The sequence below is a fragment of the Rhododendron vialii genome, chromosome 1a (assembly GCF_030253575.1).
Source record: "Rhododendron vialii isolate Sample 1 chromosome 1a, ASM3025357v1".
Lineage (NCBI taxonomy): Eukaryota > Viridiplantae > Streptophyta > Magnoliopsida > Ericales > Ericaceae > Rhododendron > Rhododendron vialii.
The window spans coordinates 16,311,602-16,330,534 of NC_080557.1; the positions used below are offsets into that span (position 1 = coordinate 16,311,602).

The 18,933-nt window shown below is 38.9% G+C and overlaps 3 protein-coding genes across 17 annotated transcripts in view; 1 reads left to right on the top strand and 2 right to left on the bottom strand.

Moving 5' to 3' along the window:
• Positions 1-18,933, bottom strand: part of LOC131308105 (uncharacterized) — a 44,141-nt gene that overhangs the window by 3,118 nt on the left and 22,090 nt on the right. The window lies entirely within an intron of this gene.
• Positions 5,194-16,687, top strand: LOC131308013 (pentatricopeptide repeat-containing protein At5g57250, mitochondrial). 15 transcript variants are annotated; one of them, XM_058334894.1, is made up of 5 exons: positions 5,194-8,710; positions 14,554-14,692; positions 14,773-14,913; positions 15,032-15,134; positions 15,879-16,687. In XM_058334894.1, the coding sequence occupies exon 1, from the start codon at positions 5,363-5,365 to the stop codon at positions 8,621-8,623; it is 3,261 nt and encodes a 1,086-aa protein (XP_058190877.1). In that variant the 5' UTR covers positions 5,194-5,362; the 3' UTR covers positions 8,624-8,710; positions 14,554-14,692; positions 14,773-14,913; positions 15,032-15,134; positions 15,879-16,687. The 15 variants fall into 15 exon arrangements, with proteins under 15 accessions (XP_058190877.1, XP_058190890.1, XP_058190882.1 ...); XM_058334907.1 differs by having other exon boundaries at positions 15,890-16,687; XM_058334899.1 differs by having other exon boundaries at positions 14,773-14,891; positions 15,016-15,134.
• On the bottom strand, positions 11,890-13,626 carry LOC131328845 (uncharacterized). The gene is made up of 3 exons (XM_058361801.1): positions 13,494-13,626; positions 12,685-13,397; positions 11,890-12,270 (listed from the first exon to the last, which is right to left on the bottom strand). Exons 1-3 carry the CDS (start codon positions 13,624-13,626, stop codon positions 11,890-11,892), a joined length of 1,227 nt encoding a protein of 408 aa, XP_058217784.1.

Here is an 18,933-nt window from a genome sequence, read left to right on the forward strand (position 1 = left end):
CTTCAAATTTCAATAGTATTAGTTTTGTTTTTTTTTTTTAAGTTTGACAAATGCTTTTGGCCCATCGCTAAATGATATCTTATCTATTATTTAGCTATCTTCTTGTTTATTTTGTGGTGAACATATATATTCAGTTCGATAGTAGTAGTCATAGTACTGTTCTTACTTTTTATACTAGAACTTTGAGACCGTGTTCGTTTTGAAATTTTGGTTTTGGGATTTTGGGTAATGAGTGAAGAAAGATAAATAAAAAAATGAGAATAATAATTGGGAGAAAATTTATTGAAAACCGTACGCAGAGAGAAAATCCCAAAACGAACATGGTGTGAATATCTTTGTCGTTATTAGAAAGACTATCCCAACTTGTTTAATTCGACGCTTCGGGACCATCTTAAAACTCAACCACTTTGTTAGTTTTGATTCACGTGCGGGTGTGGACAGTGGATCTACTATCTAGAGATCGATGAAGAACAAGAATGCACAATACAAACAAGGACATAGTTATAACAACAACAACAACAACAAAATGCAAATTAGTGCCTAAATAAAGAATGGCACGACCCGCTTATGCTTCAATAGCTTTTCAGCACGAGGCGCATTGTCAGCATGATGGAATTTATTTATTTTTGCTCGGCAAACATGATTGAACTGAGCAACACCCGCAATAAGAAATGAGTCAGTCATTGACTACATTAATAGATAAAGAAGCTTGAGTCTCAATTGCAAAAAGCGCATTTTTGAAGCCTAGCTCGGCCATTGAGATGTGCACCGAAGGAATATGTTGGAGTCTGTTAAAACTTGCCTCATATTGCTCATTTAAGTCACTCAAGCTTGGTTAATAAAATATAGAGGCTACTTCACCTATTGCCAATTGGTTTTAGGTTGAAACCCTCCAAGAAATCTTACAGAGTCTTCACTATATTTTGCAAGGCATCAAACCAAAGCCTTTCGAAGAGTTGGCCACACGAGCTTATGACATGAAGCATAGAATCTTTGTTTTTGAAAAAGAAGACACCCTTGTTCAAGAACCGCAAGATGAATGGTGAATGGCACAAAAGGGACTCTTCTTCAAGTGAATTAAAAGGGACTGGAGAGCCTTTCTCTCGAGAGTTTGATTCTTCTATTGGTTCACCAGAATAAGGAGTACAATGACAAGGAGGATGAATGTGAAGCAACATCATACTCGATCATGATTATTTTTGAGCCTTCAAACCTCAACTCCACCAAGTCAGCAAGTTTATTCTCCTAAGTACATCAAATTCTACACTACTCGATGACGCATTAGCCTAAACTGCAAGTTACTCCTAGCCCGCATGAGTTGAAACAATGAACGACATAAATTGAACTACATGTGAGTTGATCCTTTTGGGTTATGTAGGCAACTTGAACTTACTTTCCAAGTCCTGTCAACCAAATCAAGAAATCAACATGTGGTGGATCTTGTGGAACAATCTGTCTTTTCAAAAGAACGGGTACATCTTTAGTCTCATACTAAAAATTGAGACTCCATGCTCTCCAAGACATCCTTTAATATGAAATCGAAAAGTACTAAGGCGCTCCAACCATCTGGCACGTCTAAGTGTCCCCTCTAGCTTCAAGGGTGATGGCAGGAGGTAGAAATGTTCCCCTGACTTGGCTTGCTTTTGACATGAATCCTCCAACTTCGTGTGTGATAACAAAAGGTAGAGTTGCTCCCTAGCTGGCTTGATTTCGCACCCTTCAGCTTCGTGTGTGATAGCAGAAGGTAGAGTCGCTCCTTCATCATGACTTGCTTTTGTATGAATCCCTTCAACTTCATGGCATGGCATGACATCGGCCGGCTTCAACATAGTGGCAAGCTTCAAGGACATTCATAGCATGGCCTGACTAGTTTCAACCTTGTCAGAATCTTCAAGGACCTTCCTAGCATGGTATAGGTAGGTTAGCTGCAATATTGCGACAAGCTTTAACGAGCTCTTCCTTCGCATAATCCCGACACGAGGGATTCGTAATAACCACAGAGCCTTAAGCTCGAAGAAGCAGTGTTGTGTATTGGGCGCCATTTATCCAGCTTGTACTTGATGGGATTGTGGTGATGGATTACCCTCCCATGGGAAGGGATTACTTTGAAACGACGCCCCTGTGAGCTTGGCTCATTGGCTGAACATGCTATGACGGTTAGGAGCCTCTCTTCGCTAAGGAGGGTTGCAACTCTGGTCTCCCTCTTCCAACCTTTAACTCAGCAAAAACAATGAATTTTATAACGGCAAATACTTGGACAAACTATTATACACACTCTTTGGACCTACGCACATTACACCGCGTGTGGCCCCCCAATGTTAGAGCTCAACTCGTCTATCCAAATTACTCTATGCTTCTATTCTTATGCATTTCTGGCTTTAGATAAGTTAAAAAATTTATGTTCCTTAAAAGGTTCAAATAATCCAATGGCAAAAATACACCGGTACATAGGTACAACAAATTCCCGGCACATAGGATTTGACAGGCTAATATTGATGGGATGTGCTACGTGCACAACGGCCTTTTTCTCCTGCCTCGGGTCGCGCAAAGATGATTGGAGCCGCTCATTTTGTTCAAAATATGTCATTTAGGGTCTCCGTAAAAAATGAGCTTCGTTCGATATCGTTAGAGGCGTTAACAAAACACCCAAAATCACTTCAGAATTTAGCAAAATGAGCGGCTCCGATCATCTTTGCGCAACCCGAGGCGGGAGAAAAAGGCCGATGTGCACAGCTGCTGTGCACGAATCATTTCTGAATATTGATCAGACCAACTATTGTTACAGGCAATCTGTGCACAATCACTGTGTGGGACCCACTAAGGGTTTCAAACAAATAATCTAATCTGTTCATTAAATTTAAATAGTCGTTCAAATTATCTGAGAACATTTCAGCTCAATCATATCAAGTTTTTTAATAAATTTATTGCAGTTTCAAAAAATAACATATCAACTCAATCGGATAATTATAAGTATTTCATTCATTCTTTTTACTTTTTCATTCAGATTGCAGGATCCAAAATTCTAAATGAAAAGTTATTAGTATTTAGATTAAATACTTATATTCATTTGATTGAGTTGATTTTTTGCAAGGCAAATTGAAATTTTGTTTTAAATTTAATGAACGAATCGAATCATTCGTGTGATACCCGTGGTGGACCCTCAGAAGTGCTATGCATACGGATAACTTTGCACCGATTGCGCACATATTTTTTTTGCGGTACCCACCTCGGGTCCCCGCAAAGATGATCCGAACAACTTAACTTTCTTAGAATATTTTTTACGACTTTCTGTAGAAAATAAGCTTAGTCGGATGTCGGTAAAGTTTTTTCAAAATTTGTAGGGTTGATTTTGCTCTACAAATTTTGAAAAAACCCTTACCGACATCTGACCGAGCTGATTTTTTTCAAGAAGCCATAAAATTTTTGTGAAAAAAATTAAACGGTCCAGATCATCTATGAGGGATTCGAGTTGGACCCAAAAAAATGTGTGCAAAGTAATATGTGCAAGCAGACTTATTGGGTGGATTCTAAACAGAGATCTGTGCACACCTTTCTGAATACAGTTGTTTTTTTTTATTGATTGTGCACAAATCGTAACGTGGGGCCTACTATGGGTCCCACAACCTAAAATCTGAATAAAAAGTTAGAAGATTAAATCAAGCACTTGCAATTATCGAATGAGTTGATTTTTTCATTGGGCACTCGAAAAAAATATTTTAAATTTAATGAACGACCCTCGGATCATTTTTGTGAGACCCGTAGTCGGCTCCACAATGTGATATGTGCATGATTTGTGGAAAAAAAAATCGTTCTTGAATAGGGTCGTGCTACGTGCACAGAAGAAGTAACACATACACAATGCACAGATGGATTTGGACCCATTTTAGTTTCGCAAAAATGATCGACCCGTTTCTAGTCCAAAAATGATAGAGGTACAGAAAATTGGGGACCGAATCCGGACCGACGGCCGCCGGCGAGCCATCTCCGGCCACCGGACGGCCGATCCGAGCCGTCCAAAAATTCTAAAAAAAAAAACCGAGGGGCCCCACGCGGGAATCAACGTCATCCGAGGTGTGTAGGGTGCTTGATCGGAGCACCCCTTTTCGTGTGTATATGGCCGGAGATGGCTCGCCGGCGGCCGTCGGTCCGGATTCGGTCCCCAATTTTCTGTACCTGTAGCAGCACTCTTTCTAGTCCCACATGTTTATGAGATCCGAAACCAGAAATGTTACACACACAGCAAAAGTGCACAGATTTTGTGCACAGATTTTTTGTGGGGCCCACTACGGGTCCCACACAAATAATCCAAGCCGTTCATTAAATGTAAAACATTTTTTCAATGGCCTTCACAAAAAATCAGCTTAATCCAACACCTATAAGTGCTCGATTCAATCATCTAACTTTTCATTATCTTGAAATTCGAATGAAAAGTTAAATGATTGAATCGAGCACTTATGAGTATCGGATTGAGCTAATTTTTCGCGGGGGCCCTTGAAAAAATGTTTTACATTTAATGAACGGCTCAGATTATTTGTGTGTGACCCGTAATGGGCCCCACAAAAAATCTGTGCACAAAATCTGTGCACTTTTGCTGTGTATGTAGCATTGCTGATCCGAAACGGTCCCAAAACTATCTGTGCATTTTGTCTGTGTTGCTTCTTCTTCTTTTTTCTTTTTTTTTTTAAACGGAAATTGTGTTGCTTCTTCTGTCCAGGTAGCATTACAACCCCTCTGGAGTGATTTCAAGAAAGAAAAAAAATAAAGAATTTTGATTTCTAACCAAATCACTCATTTGGATTGACTATTTTGATGAGAAATAGAAAGAAAAGTACAAAATACAATATTTTAATTGGCTCCTTCTATTTCTCACCCAATCTCATAAAAAATAGTGAAATTTTGTGTAAAAGGACCTCATTTCTTATTTCACCCATCCTCATTGTCCACAAGGGCTGTTTCTGAGAGGGGGTTACACTTTTGAAAAAAAATAACTTTTAAAAAAAAAGGTAATTTCAAGCTAAAAAATCATTTGTTCATGCAAATAATTTTCCTACCAATATGGATATTATTTGATAAATCTTATTAAAATATTTTAAACGGTACAAAACAAATTAAAAAATTACTTTTCATTTTTATTATATTTAAACTTATAAAACCTCTTTTTCTAAAAATTCTTTTTATTATTCATCTAACACCACCTTAATATTGATATCGTAGCAACCAAACGAATCCGGCAGCGGCACAGGACCATGCCTCAACATTCCTCCGTTTTCAATGGCGTCTTCCTGCAAAAACCAACCCCTATTTCCCTACTATCCTCGGCGGCAACATCAAAGTTGGCTTAATTGAAACAAATCCAAAACAAATGTTCTTCTCCAAGACCAAACCATTTTCGTCTCTCTCTTCTTCTCACCGTCCCAATCCACCCGACGCTCCAAGCTTGCAAACTCTCCTAAAAAGTGGCTTCAGCCCAACCCTCAAAGACTTCAACCGATTCCTCCTCTTTCTCTCCCAATCTGGCAAATTCAAGCCCCTCATTCACTTCTTCTCTCAGATGAGCTCCCACCACATCAAAGGCAATCCTCATACCCACTCCATCTTCACCAGGGCTCTCCTCAGGGACCACCAATATGGACAAGCACATCAATTCATCAAGACCCACATGGCCAAATCATCCGTGTCGCGGAGAAATCGATTGTGGGACCGTTTGATCCAAGGCCTCTGTATAAACAAAAAAGACCCAGAAAAGGCATTCTTGGTGTTGCAAGATTGCTTAAGTGTTGATGGTACACTGCCTTCTTCTTTTACTTTTTGCATACTGATTCATAGTTTTAGCTCTAAAGGGATGATGGGTAGCGCAATTGAAGTGTTGGAGATGATGACAGAGGAGAAAACCAAATACCCACTTGATAATTTTGTTTGTAGTTCATTGATTTCTGGGTTTTGTATGATTGGAAAACCTGAACTTGCAGTTGAATTTTTTGAGAATGCTGAGAGTTCGGGTGGGTTACAGCCTAATTGCGTGACCTATACAGCGCTTGTGAATGCTTACTGTAGATTGGGCAGATTTGTGGAGGTCAGTAGTTTAGTTACTAGGATGGAGAAGGAAGGAATAAATTTCGATGTTGTGTTGTATAGTAGTTTGATTCATGGGTATTTTATGGAAGGAGACCTTTTGGGGGCATTGTGGAAGCATAGAGAGATGGTGGATATACTAATAGACTTGGATACCGTTGGCTATACTATACTTGTAGATGGATTTTCAAAGGAAGTAAACGTGGTGAAGGCAGTGGGGTTTTTAAACAGAATGAAAAGGGATGGATGTCCACCCAATTTGGTTACCTATACAGCGGTCATGTTGGGATTTTGCAGAATAGGGAAACTGGAGGAGGCTTCTGCAGTGCTTAAGATGGTTGAAGACTTGGGCATTAAAGTTGATGAATTCATGTATGCGACTTTAATTGACGGAGCCGGTCGGATTGGTGATTTTGATTGTGTATTTAGTCTGTTAGACAACATGGAGAAGAATGGTGTTAATCCGAGTATTGTTACATACAATACCGTGATTAATGGGTTGTGCAAAGCTGGGAGAACAGTTGATGCGGATGAGTACTCAAAGGGCGTAGTTGGAGATATTTGGACATACAGCACGTTGTTACACGGGTACATTGAAGAAGAGAATGTCATGGGGATGTATGAAACAAAGAGGAGATTGGAAGCAGCTGACGTGTGTTTGGATGTTATTATGTGTAATATCCTTATCAAAGCACTATTTATGATGGGATCGATTGAGGATGCTCTTGCGCTTTATAAAGGGATGCCAGAAATGAACTTGGTTGCAGATTCTGTTACTTATTGCACCATGATTGATGGATACTGTAGAGTTGGTAGGATTGGTGAGGCTCTTGAAATATTTGACGAGTTTAGGGCGACGTCAGTTTCTTCAGTTGCATGTTACAATTGTATTATTCATGGGCTCTGCAGGAATGGAATGGCGACTGTGGCGTTGGAGGTACTTATAGAACTTCATGAGAAAGGTTTTTCTTCAGATATGGGTATCAATATGATGTTGATCAAGGCAATTTTTGCAGAAAAAAGTGAAGGAGGAGTGTTTAATTTAATTTACAGAATAGAGAACATAAGTGAAATTTTTACGACCATATGTAATGATGCTATTTGTTTTCTGTGCAAGAGAGGTTTCTTTCTTGCTGCCTGTGATGTGCACATGTTATTGCAGAGGAAAGGGTCAGTTGTCGAAAACAAGTCCTACTATTCAATCATGAAGGCACTTAGGGGATATGGAAAAAGTTGGTCAAATCGCCCTCTTTTAAATACCTTGGTAAAAAGGTTTGGCATAATTGAACCAAGGGTATGCAAGATTCTATTGGATTACCTGTGCATAAAAGATGTTGACAATGCTCTTACGTTTCTTGATGCAGTGAAAGACAAAGCATTTACCACAACCTTCCATGTTCATGTTCTTAGGACACTTACTAGGGATGGAAGGGCTTTGGATGCATATAAACTTATCGTTGGCGGAGAACTGAATCTACCCACTATGAATGTGGTTGATTATTCCAAGGTGGTTGACAGCCTTTGCAAGGGAGGACATATGGATAAGGCCTTAGATCTTTGTTCTTTTGCAAAAAGAAAAGGGATTGCCCTTAGCATCATCACGTATAACTCAGTTATAAATGGATTGTGCCGCCATGGATGTTTCATTGAAGCATTTAGACTATTCAATTCGTTGGAGAAAATTGACGTGTTTCCTTCAGAAATCACATATGCTACACTGGTCGACAGTCTATCTAAGGAAGGGTATTTGCTAGATGCCAGGAAGTTATTTGACAGTATGGTCCTCAAGGGCTTGAATCCGAATACACATGTTTACAACTCATTGATTGATATATATTGCAAGCAAGGTCAAATTGAGGAAGCCTTGAAGCTTCTCCTTGAAATGGAGGTAAGGCAGCTTAAGCCTGACAGATTTACTGTTTGTTTTATGATTAATGGCTATTGCCGAAAAGGTGATTTGGAAGGTGCTCTTGAATTATTTTTTGAATTCAAAAGGCAAGGCGTGTTACCTGATTTCTTGGGTTTCATGTATTTAATAAGAGGTCTATGTGCTAAGGGAAGGATGGAAGAGTGCCGAACTATATTAACACAGATGCTTCAGACTCAATCTATTGTGGAATTGTTGAAGATAGCTGAAACTGAGGTTGGAACGGAGTCCATTGAAAGTTTTCTTGTCTCTTTATGTGACCAAGGAAACGTCCAAGAAGCCACTGTGATCCTCAATGAAGTTGCATCTATGTTTTTCCCTGCTGCGAGGATGCTTGATGCTAATGATGGATCAGAAAAGCTGACAGAGCTTTGTGATGGGAGAGATATTGTTACAGTTCAATCTGAGTCTTTATTCTCCCCTCGTGAATCTGATGAGAAATTTGGAGTAAGCAATGTGGGGTCACTAGAGAATGTAATGAGAGTACATGGTAATCTAGGGAACGAATCTCTATTGCCTGACTTTAGGTCTTATTATGCCCTAATTGCTTCTCTCTGTTCAAGAGGTGAGTTGGGGAAAGCTAATAAACTGGCAAAAATGCTTTCTGGTTCACGAGTTCGTTAGTTGACTTGAAATTTAGTGCCTTTGGAAGCTACTGTTCCCTTTAGGTTCATCTTGGTGGAGAGGAAACCTTGCAGATATCATCTGCAGGTATGTTATATTTCCTTTCAAGTTCCACATTTTTTTTGTTACATCGTTATCAATTTTGTCCTATCTGACATTATTCTGGGTCCAGTGATCTCATAATCATATCGTTTAGAACTCATCAAGCATGACTGACAATGATCTTAGATTCTAAAAGTTCTATTAGCCTGTACACGACTACAACTAGTCAGTTAAATACAGTACAACTAGACTTTGTATTGCAACTGAGTTAGTCTTAAGTATAGGAAACTACCCAGTCAGCTAATTGGACGGCACATGGTTTCTCCAATTTTTTGTTCACAATAGATATCAGGGATTCTGGCTTCCACCGTAAGTTATGATTCTTGGGTCGTTTTGTCTACTTTCTTGGTTTTTTTCAATGACAAAAACTGTAAATCTTTCCTAACAGTCAACAATTTCCACCACAGCTTACTTCAATCTTTTGCTTTTCTTCAGCTCGTCAATGCACAAACTTTTAAAAGGTTCCGACAATAATGTTACAAAAGTTTGGAATTTTATATCTCTACCATCTATTGCATCGTCATATGTAGATATAAAATCTCTCTTTCTAGATTCTATCTGTTAGAACTTAGAATATTGTTAGTGTCATTGTCTTTGTCCCACATCGGTTAGTGAAGTCTTGTGATGAGATATCATATTAGCTAAATAATAATTGTTTTTGTTAGGGGTAATGAAACAGCCCGCGCCAACTAACCTGCTAACTCTTAGCCTTAACCGCGTAGCTCAAAAGGTTAACCTCAAGTTAATAGTAGCTGGTGGGCATTACTACATAAACCACTTAACTTTTCCATAAGTTTCCAATGTGGAATTTCACAATCTCCCCCTTTTAAGATTGCAACGTCCTCGTTGCGTCCCACGATCCAACAACTTTCACCCGCCAAGCGGTGTGGAACAAGTATCCGCTTAAGCACATCAAACTCCTTAAGCTCGTCTCATGTGTGACCCGCCCAAGCGCAACAAGCACCCCACTTGTCGGGCCCAGCCAAGTACGTCTCCTTGCAGGACCCGCCTCACATTTCTAGTTGGTGCAAGGTCTAATACCACTTGAAATGACCCACGCCAACTAACCTACTAAGCCTTAGTCTTAACCACGTGGCTCAAAAGTTAACCTTGAGTTTATAGTAGCTAGTAGGCATTGCCATATAAACCACTTTCTTTCCATTAGTTTCCAATGCGGGATTTCACAGTTAATTACCACTTAAAACACTTTGATTACTCTACCAAACAACATCGTATTAGAGCTAGGGTTTCGGAGAATTTGTTCTTCCTTGTTTGTGCCATAAGTGCAGCGTTGTTTGTTGTGATTCATGTGTTATGGATCATTTATTTACCTCTCTACGTGCGAGTCAGGGGTAGCACATGCGAGGGAGTGTTAGAGTTTGTCCCACATTAGTTAATTATCACCTCGAAAACTAGTATATGAGCCTGCACGGCCTCTCCCCTCATTGCCAACTGGTTTTGAGTTGGATGCTTTAACATTATCCATGTATGTTTTTTTTCATTCTTTTGAGTCTTGACTTGTTCTCGAGCCATCTTCAGTGGTTAATTTTTGTTTCTTTCCAGGATTCCATAACAGATTTGTGCAGTCACCAATTATACACCTTTTTATTTTTCAAAACTGTCCCCTACAAATGTTTATAAATAGTCTTAAATGGGGTTAGGAGGGCAACGTTGGAAATCAATACTTTTTTATTAGAATTTGAGTTTGGAACTCTAAAATGGATGGTCAAAATGGGATGGAAGGACTCCAGGGAGTATCTTTTTTTCTTCTATTATTAACATCATGTTCTTGATAGTATGTTCGGATTGTTAATAATAAGAAAAAGAAGTATTGAATCCTTGGTTAATGGTTCTTTTGATCTATCCAAGAACTGCAGTTAGATGAATGTGATGATTTCCATTTCAGTGGTAAAATGTGAGTCTCATAAGTGTAAGAGCCTACGCGGATTATATGATCTACCAAATGTTTCACTAGTCGACAAGGGAACTTGTTGATGCTAGATAAGATACATAAGACAGATTGCTGCGGTCGCATTACCGACTAGATGTTTTACTCCCTATCTGCTTCTAAAACCGCTTTACCAAAAAAGGTTCTGCTAATGATCACATGTTCCTGCTTACGCTAACCTAGATCTTGTTTCACTCTATCTGGCCCCGTCTCTGATAATTTTGACATGATTTTATTAAGTTATATATTCAAAATAGGAAATCAAAGATTTTATTGACTGTTGTTTGAATTTGTTCTAGATGTTTTACTTTCTCTCTCTTTTTCCCTTAATTCATGGGCCAAGAATCTAAGATACAGCTTATCTGTTTTTATGGAGCTTTTGCAATGCAATTTTTTTGCTATACACTGCCCTGTTTTCTTGCATCTCTGTGTGTGTCTCTGAGTGCACACATGTTTGTTTTTTGGTTGTTTGATTTTGGTTTATTTTAAAGAGATTTCATTGCCTAATATTTTGAAGGTTGAACTGATACTAATTTTAGTCATTTCATTACATGCTCCTCGATTGTGAAAAAGTATTTGCATTTCTATCAACTTCTTTTGGATTAATAGGTCTGAAAATGTGTTTTTCTTTATAGTCCATTTGGGTGGAGGGGTTTGGTAAGAAAATTAACAAGAATGAAAATCCTATCGGTTGTTTGGAGTTTGGACATACCAAAGAGATGAGAAATGGTGGGTATTTACAATGTCTGTTTTGTTTCTGACCATTTCACATAAAGCGGTTATTATTTCCTTGAGCAACTTGTTTGGGAGTTATTTTTCTCCAAGTGATTTTTTTTTCCCAAGTATGCACATGTGCCCAAGTGTCATACATGTGTCCGGTTTCAGAACAAATAGGACATGTGGCGACAAGTATATCACGTGTCAAGGATTGTCGAAGTGTGGTGTGAGTCACAGACACACTACCTTCTTGGTGCTGTCTACTTCTTAGGAGCAAAGTACCCTTGGTACTGATTCAATGGTATTTGACAGTTCTTCAGAATGCATTCGAACTAAGAAGTCTAAATAATCAAACTTTACCAGGTGGTCAAGTGGCGACGTGACCTTTCCATTTCAAATTGTCTCTCTTTTGCCTCTTTGCTTTACTTTTTTTTTTTTGGTAAATCAATCATATTAAAACCAACCAACCAAATCAACAAAGGGTATAAACCCACAATCATCAGACGCAATACAACTGAAACCTATTACAATCTACATGTAACCCATCTACACTTAGGGATATGAGAATTCCCAAAACTCTGTTCGGAATATTCCAAAGATCCAAAAGTCTTTGATTCTCCCACGTATTGGCAATATGTCGCCATGAACAAGTCCTTAATCTGATGTTATCTGCAATAGTGGAAAGAACTACTGCAGCACAGGCAACTTTCCCACCAAAGATCCTGGTATTCCTTTCTATCCAGATGTGGTAAATTCCAGCAGCCAAAGCTAGTCTAAACAACAAAGCTTTAAAGCTTTTTCCCCTGCAATTCCTAATAGCCCAACTGAGCTCTGCATCCAAAGAGCCAATGCCTCTATGCATCGAGAATCTAGACAGAACCTGTTCCCATATGACTCTAGAATAGGAACAATCAAAAAACAGATGTTGTAGAGTTTCATCTGAGATAGAACACACCATGCATTTTGGATCTACATCCATTCCCCATTTTCGAAGCCTATCTTTTGTAGAAAGCCTATTTAAGCAAGCCAACCATAAAATAAAGTCCCATTTAGGGACATTCTTGGAGAACCAGACAAGGGGAGCCCATTGAACCTTCACACCATGATGCCTAACAGCTTCCCAAGTATGTTTTGTCACATACTGCCCAGTTGGGGACACTGTCCAAACAACTTCATCCTCTTTATCAGCTTGAGGCAGTAAAGTACGTAGGAGGAATAGCATTTTGGATAAGCTGGATTAAGTATTCCCTGGGCGAGGCCAGTGCCATTCACCATTGAGGACAACAGAACTAACCTTAGCCAAAATAGCTCGCCCAAGGATAGAAGTAGATCTTCCATCTAGCAGCTTGTAGAGGGGACCCCATGGATGCCAGTTATCAAACCATAAAGAAGTACCGTGCCCATCACCAATGGTATGCTTCACAAAATCCTGGCCCAGCACCCTCAACTTCAGAAGTTTTCGCATTGTCCAAGAGCAGTCTTGAGGCATTTTCATCCCCCAAAAATTCTGATTTTTTTTCATATAACTCTGAATCCACTTAACCCATAATGTATCCTGCTTACAGATAGCCCACAAATGTCTTAGCATAGTAGTTTTGTTACATTCTTTAAGAGCCTTCAAGCCAAGACCTCCTTCTGCCTTAGGGCTACAGACTTCCAACCATTTCAATTTTGCACTCGCTCTTCTAAGATGAACCCCAGACCATAAGAATGCCGCTAATATAGATTCAATCTCTTTTAAGATCTTTTGAGATAGAATAAACAAAGAGCACCAATACGTTTGCATATTGAAAAGAACAGATTGAATGAGAAGAGCACGACCTCCATATGACAGATCTCTATTTGACCAACTTGCTATCCTTCGTTGTGTCCTTTCCTTCAACTGAATGCAATCTTCATATCGGAGTCTGGTGGAAATAAGTGGCACACCCAAGTATCTAACTGGTAACATACCTTCCGGAATGGGAAGAATGTTGAGGATCTCAGATTTAATTGAAGGATCCACCCCTGAGAAAAAGAATTGGCTTTTCTGGAGATTTGGTTACAACCCAGAAGAGTGATAAAGTTCATTCAAGGTGTCCTTAAGTATCTCAACAGATTGACAGTCAGCTCCAGAAAGCAAGAACAGATCATCAGCAAAGGCCAAATAGGTAATAGACAAGGAAGCACATCTAGGGTGATAAGCGAACTGCCCTTCATTAATCTTCCTTTGGAGAATAGAGTGTAAACCTTCCATTATCAAAAGACATAGGTATGGGGATAGGATCTCCTTGTCTGAGCCCTTTCTCCCCTTTAAAGAATCCCTCCAGCTCTCCATTAAGCACAACAGAATACATAGCAGAAGAGATGCAGGTTCTAACCCAACCAATAAACTGATGAGGAAAGTTCATGGCTGTCATAACCTCAAACAGAAAATCCCAATCAACCGAATCATAGGCTTTCATCAGATCGATCTTGATAGCACACTTAGCAACCCCAGTCTCTTTGATAATTTCGAACCAATTCTTGCTTCAGTAAAATATTATCAGAGATAGACGGACCTTTGACAAAGGCTGCCTGGGCTTTGTTGATAATGTGGGGGAGGATGGGCTGTAATCTAGAAGCCAAGATTTTGGTAATAGCTTTGTAAATCACATTACAACAAGCAATAGGTCTGTATTCTCTCATAGATTGGGGGCAACTGATTTTAGGAATAAGAGTGAGCGCAGTAGCATTCACATCTCTTAACATAACACCAGATTTAAAGAAGTGAAGGATAGCTGCAATTAGCTCTGAACCAACTACAGGCCAATTCTTTTGGAAAAAGCTGGCATCAAAGCCATCAGGACCTGGTGCCTTTGCTTTACCTTATTCGCTTGTCTTCTCTTGATTTTCCCCTTTGTATGTGTCAAATAGAAGTGAGTCCTGTATTTGCTCTATTCTTTATGTGTGCTTGATATTTTATCACTTAGAAGTGGATTTTCATTACTTAGCATTTCTTTTGGCTTTTCCATAATGTACACTATCATTTTACCTGAGCTTGTCTAACTGCCCTTGTTTTTAACTGTAATTCTTTTCCAAGTACTTATGTGGTAGGCCTATATTCTTCTAGTCATTGTTCTCGTGCTCTTTTCTTCATTGATTTGTGAGTTGTGTCTAAGAAATGAATTCATTAGGGATGCAGTTGAGTGCACAGCAATCAGACTCTTTCTGTATTGTTGACATCACATAGGCTCTCCTGAGGAAGAGTAACAGTAACGGAATGTTTACTTCAAAAGACCAAGATACATTTGCTCGACGTACAAAGAGAAAAGGAAAGTGAGGTAAGTGTTACACACCCAGTAGCTCGGAATCATCATAGTTGAAAGATGCTGCTTTCTTACCAAGATCCTGCTTTTATCAGGTTGTTCAGGCAAAGCCTCAACATGAATCCATTCGTTCATTCTTCCATCTTTCCACGTCGTCTTTCAAGCTTCTGACATTTGATCCATGGTTCTATAAACTTTGTGTTGGCTCTTAATGGTGCGTTATTATCACACGGAAGGTTTATTTCCTGTTGTATGCCCATCTAGTTCCCGCATGGAAACTTCAAACTTCCCATTTTGTACTGATAGCTATATCATTAACTTCTTTTCTAAATTTGTAGAGGTGTTGGTTGACAGTTATTTCTTGAAGGTCCAAGGACACCATAAAAGAATCTCGCAGCTGGTGAAGCATTCTTGATAGTCTTCATGTGACTTTCTGTACAAGGATCTAACTTTGCAGGTGAATCAAGATAATATTTTTGACATTCCAGATTATACTATGAACATGATGAATTCTTCATTTCCATTTGCTTAGTCCTTGGGCTCTGATCATTTGTGCTGCAAATGATTACAATTAAAAAAGTCTGGGGGGTAAGATAAAACGGGATTATGTTTTGTATGCCTAAAAAGGAAGGAGGTCTGGGTTTTTGGGTCTAAAGGGTTGGAATAAGGCTGTTAGAGCATCCGCAATGGGAATAATCAAAATCGATAACCAAAATGTGCCACGTCAGCATTTGATTATCCATTTAGTTCATAATCAAACCTAACGAACTTGATCTCCACATTGGTTATTTTTGTATCCCTATAAAAAAAACCCCCCACAATACGAAATGCGTTTATGTCCAATTGCAAACGAGTTCCAATCACGCACCCGACCACACCAAATTATTCGTCTCGATGAGACGATTCTAATGTGAGGTGTTTTTTAATTTTTTAGTTTTGAATTTGGTTGTTGGGTTTGGTTATTGAGTTTTGGTTATTGGTAAAAGTTGTTAAGTTTGGTTATTCAAAGGTCAAAATTTAATGAGTTGCTAAGGGGTTGCTAAGTTTGGTTATTACAATGTGAGCACTTTTTTGAGCAAACATTGCTAACTTTAGCAACCTTTTAGTTTTGATTATTGCATTGTGGATGCTCTGATGGTCCATTGCTAAGAAGGCAGATCAGATACCTTATGGATTGGGTGGACTCACATAAGTTATTTAGGGACAATGCAGGTGGTCCATGCCTATTCCACCCTCTGCTTCTTGGACAATCCGGAAGATTTTCAGTTTGAGGAGGATGGTGCAACCATGGATTGGATCTATTATTGGTGACGGTCAGGACATTTTCTTGTGGCTTGACAATTAGCATCCCTTGGGGCTTCTCAAATACAGGTTTGAGGGTAGAATGGATGATAACTTGGTTAGGAGTCTTCAGTCTAAAGTTGCTTCAATTATTAGGAATGGCTCTTGGTTTTGGGCTAGGAGGAGGAATAGGGCGGTTAATGAGACAATGTTTGGCATCCCCAGCGCCTTGGTTCCTAATACTGCTCAAAGGGATTCTGTTATGTGTACCTTAAATGGTGAGTTTTCTATCAAGTCAGCTCGGCAGGGCTTTAGACAGTCCCAGCCTGAAGTTCTTTGGTGGAAGTCAGTTTCAAGAGTCTTTCAGGGTAAGAAGGAAGATCCAGATGGTGCTGTGCAGAAAGTCATTGCTGATCCGAGATTTTGCACGAGTGCTTGGAAGAATATGACGAGCTCCTCTGCTAATCGAAGCACATGTCTATCTTCGAACATTTCTTGCAACATTCTTTGTTGAGATTTTCTCTCTGTTTTGGCTGTAGTGAGGGAGGCCTAGTTGTTAATATTTAGTTTGTTTGTTGTCGTTTGGTTGCTCTGCTGGTATGTGCTAGTAGCTTGTTTTAGGTTTCGCTTGTATTCAGTTTCAGGGGTATGCCCCAGTGGACATGTCTTCTGTTTTTGTTCAATAAAATTTCAACTTAACTGAAAAAATAGAGTTTCTTCATTGTTTAAGTCCCGGCCCATCTGTGTAACTGTAACCTTATGCATCTCTCATTGGTTAGTATGTTACGCGTAATTTTCTCGTTGTTCCAAGACCATTATCACTCAACCCTCCACTGACCTTGTATCCCTCTTGCTTTCAGTTGCTTGACAAGTTCTGCACTTGGGCAAACAACACCTTATAGCCCACAACTAGAGTTTTTCTGTTGCAAGTTTAGAGTCAATTAATCCCATTCGTTTTCGTTGCCGAAATTAGTGGGGATTTCAAGCAGCTTTCCTCTGTCCTGTATGCATTCTTTTGAAATCCTTTTGTCCCCTCGCTTTTCTTTTTTTTTTTTATACCCAGTATTCGTATGTGCATTTTCCCTCTGAACTACCCTTAACGTTGCCCTGTTTATCTAAGTGATGTGACTATTTAGCTCGGCCCGAACACTATGAAGCTCGGCTCGTTTACACCCCTAGCCTATGTGGTGGAACAATGCATGCCCAACACATTTCTGGATCATCTTCCAATTGAGTTTCTTCCGGTCTACATAAGTCGACACTGTTGCATTCCAAAGGGTCGTACAAATCCTTCCAGAATAACATGTCCTCTATCCGTGACTTCCGAATGGGGTTATTTGGTTGCCAACAACGATTCTCAAGGTTCCACATTTTAAATAGTTTAGTTTGTTTTAATCGGCAAAGAAAAAACATTTTATTAAAGATACGATGAGCTACATCAAGACAAAGCGAGAAAAGGTAAGCAGCCAGTATCCAAACTAGAGGGAGAACTGGACCGTCTTGGCTGTGGGAGGGACTGAAGGGATTAGTCTGAGGTGAACGCAAGCTGACCCGGGACACTTTACATTATCACAAAAAAAATGGAGTAGGACTGCTACATGAGCCGCGATCCTTCACCCCTCAAGAAAAACTTTCAGGACACAAATCAAATATTCCTAATTCCTCCTAAAGCATCTCAACAAGTCCTCCACCTTGTAATCCTAGATGTTGAACTTGCCTTTGGTCCAAATTTCTATTCTAGTTTCGATAATGTCCACCAGTGCCCTAAGTTCTGTTTCTTTATTGTTGAAGATTCTATTATTTACATACCTTCTCCAGATTTAAAGGAAAAAATATTGAACCAAATTAAGAGAGTTAGCAGATTAGGTGGGCATACCCAATACCCTTAGGCCTCGTATGATTTGCGGACTGAAAATTATGAGATTAACAGTCCTGGGATTAATATCTTTGGATTATTTGCCCTGGATTAATTTCATCCCTAATTTCACATAATCCCATGTTTGATTTGTATGGGATTAATTATGGGATAAGAAATATTTTTTTTTTTTTTAAATTTCAAAAACATTTTTTGAAAAAAGGAAGTTTTGAAAAAAAAAAATTTAAAAATAATAATTTTGGGAAACATTTTTATTACAAAATAATTTGGGAAACGTTTCTGTGAGAAACGATAGTGCAGCAACTAGTGGTCCGTGGTTTCACACATCTCAGAGCACACGGCCAGCTCCGGGTAAGCCCCACAAGTCCCTGAGCTTGAGCAACCTTCCATCATGGGGCAATCAATTTTTTATTTTATTTTAGATGAAGTAATATGTATATAAAATAGTTCAAAACTTTGTAAATCTCCTTGTTTGTACCCGTGATAGTACTGGATGTTTCTACACTTGCTAAGAGTTCCAGTCTCAGTGCCCCAATTCTTCTTTTTCAATGGTGCAACTGTTTTTTTTTTCCTTCCAACCCTTAGTTGGATTTCCCTTTCCCTACTCGATGTATCATTTGTCGAGTTTTTAATAAAATTATTTTGCCTATCCAAATAAAATAAAAAAAAACCTGCTAAAAGAAAGCAGATTTGAACCCCCCACATATACTGAGTTTATTTAGCATTGACACCACAAGGATATCACACACAATATGTTCCCTGGATAAAAAAAAAAACAAATAATAGTATCAATACTTTCCACCTAAAGATACATAAATACTCGTTATTGCTTTTTCTAATATATTAGTATATACTCTTTCAATTAAGTTTGTTTACATTATCAAATTAGCTAAAACTAATAGTAAGAAAATATGTTTTATGTAACCTCTTGATTTTATTTTTTATTTTTTTGGTTTTTGGCTTTTATTTTTTTATTTTTTTTATGAGTAAGGGCATCTGCACTTATCTCTGTACTTGCCTCTTTACATTACTTTAACGAGCCAAAATCCTAAAAGTACATGTTTATCAACCTCATCACCCTTGGGTCAATTTAACATTT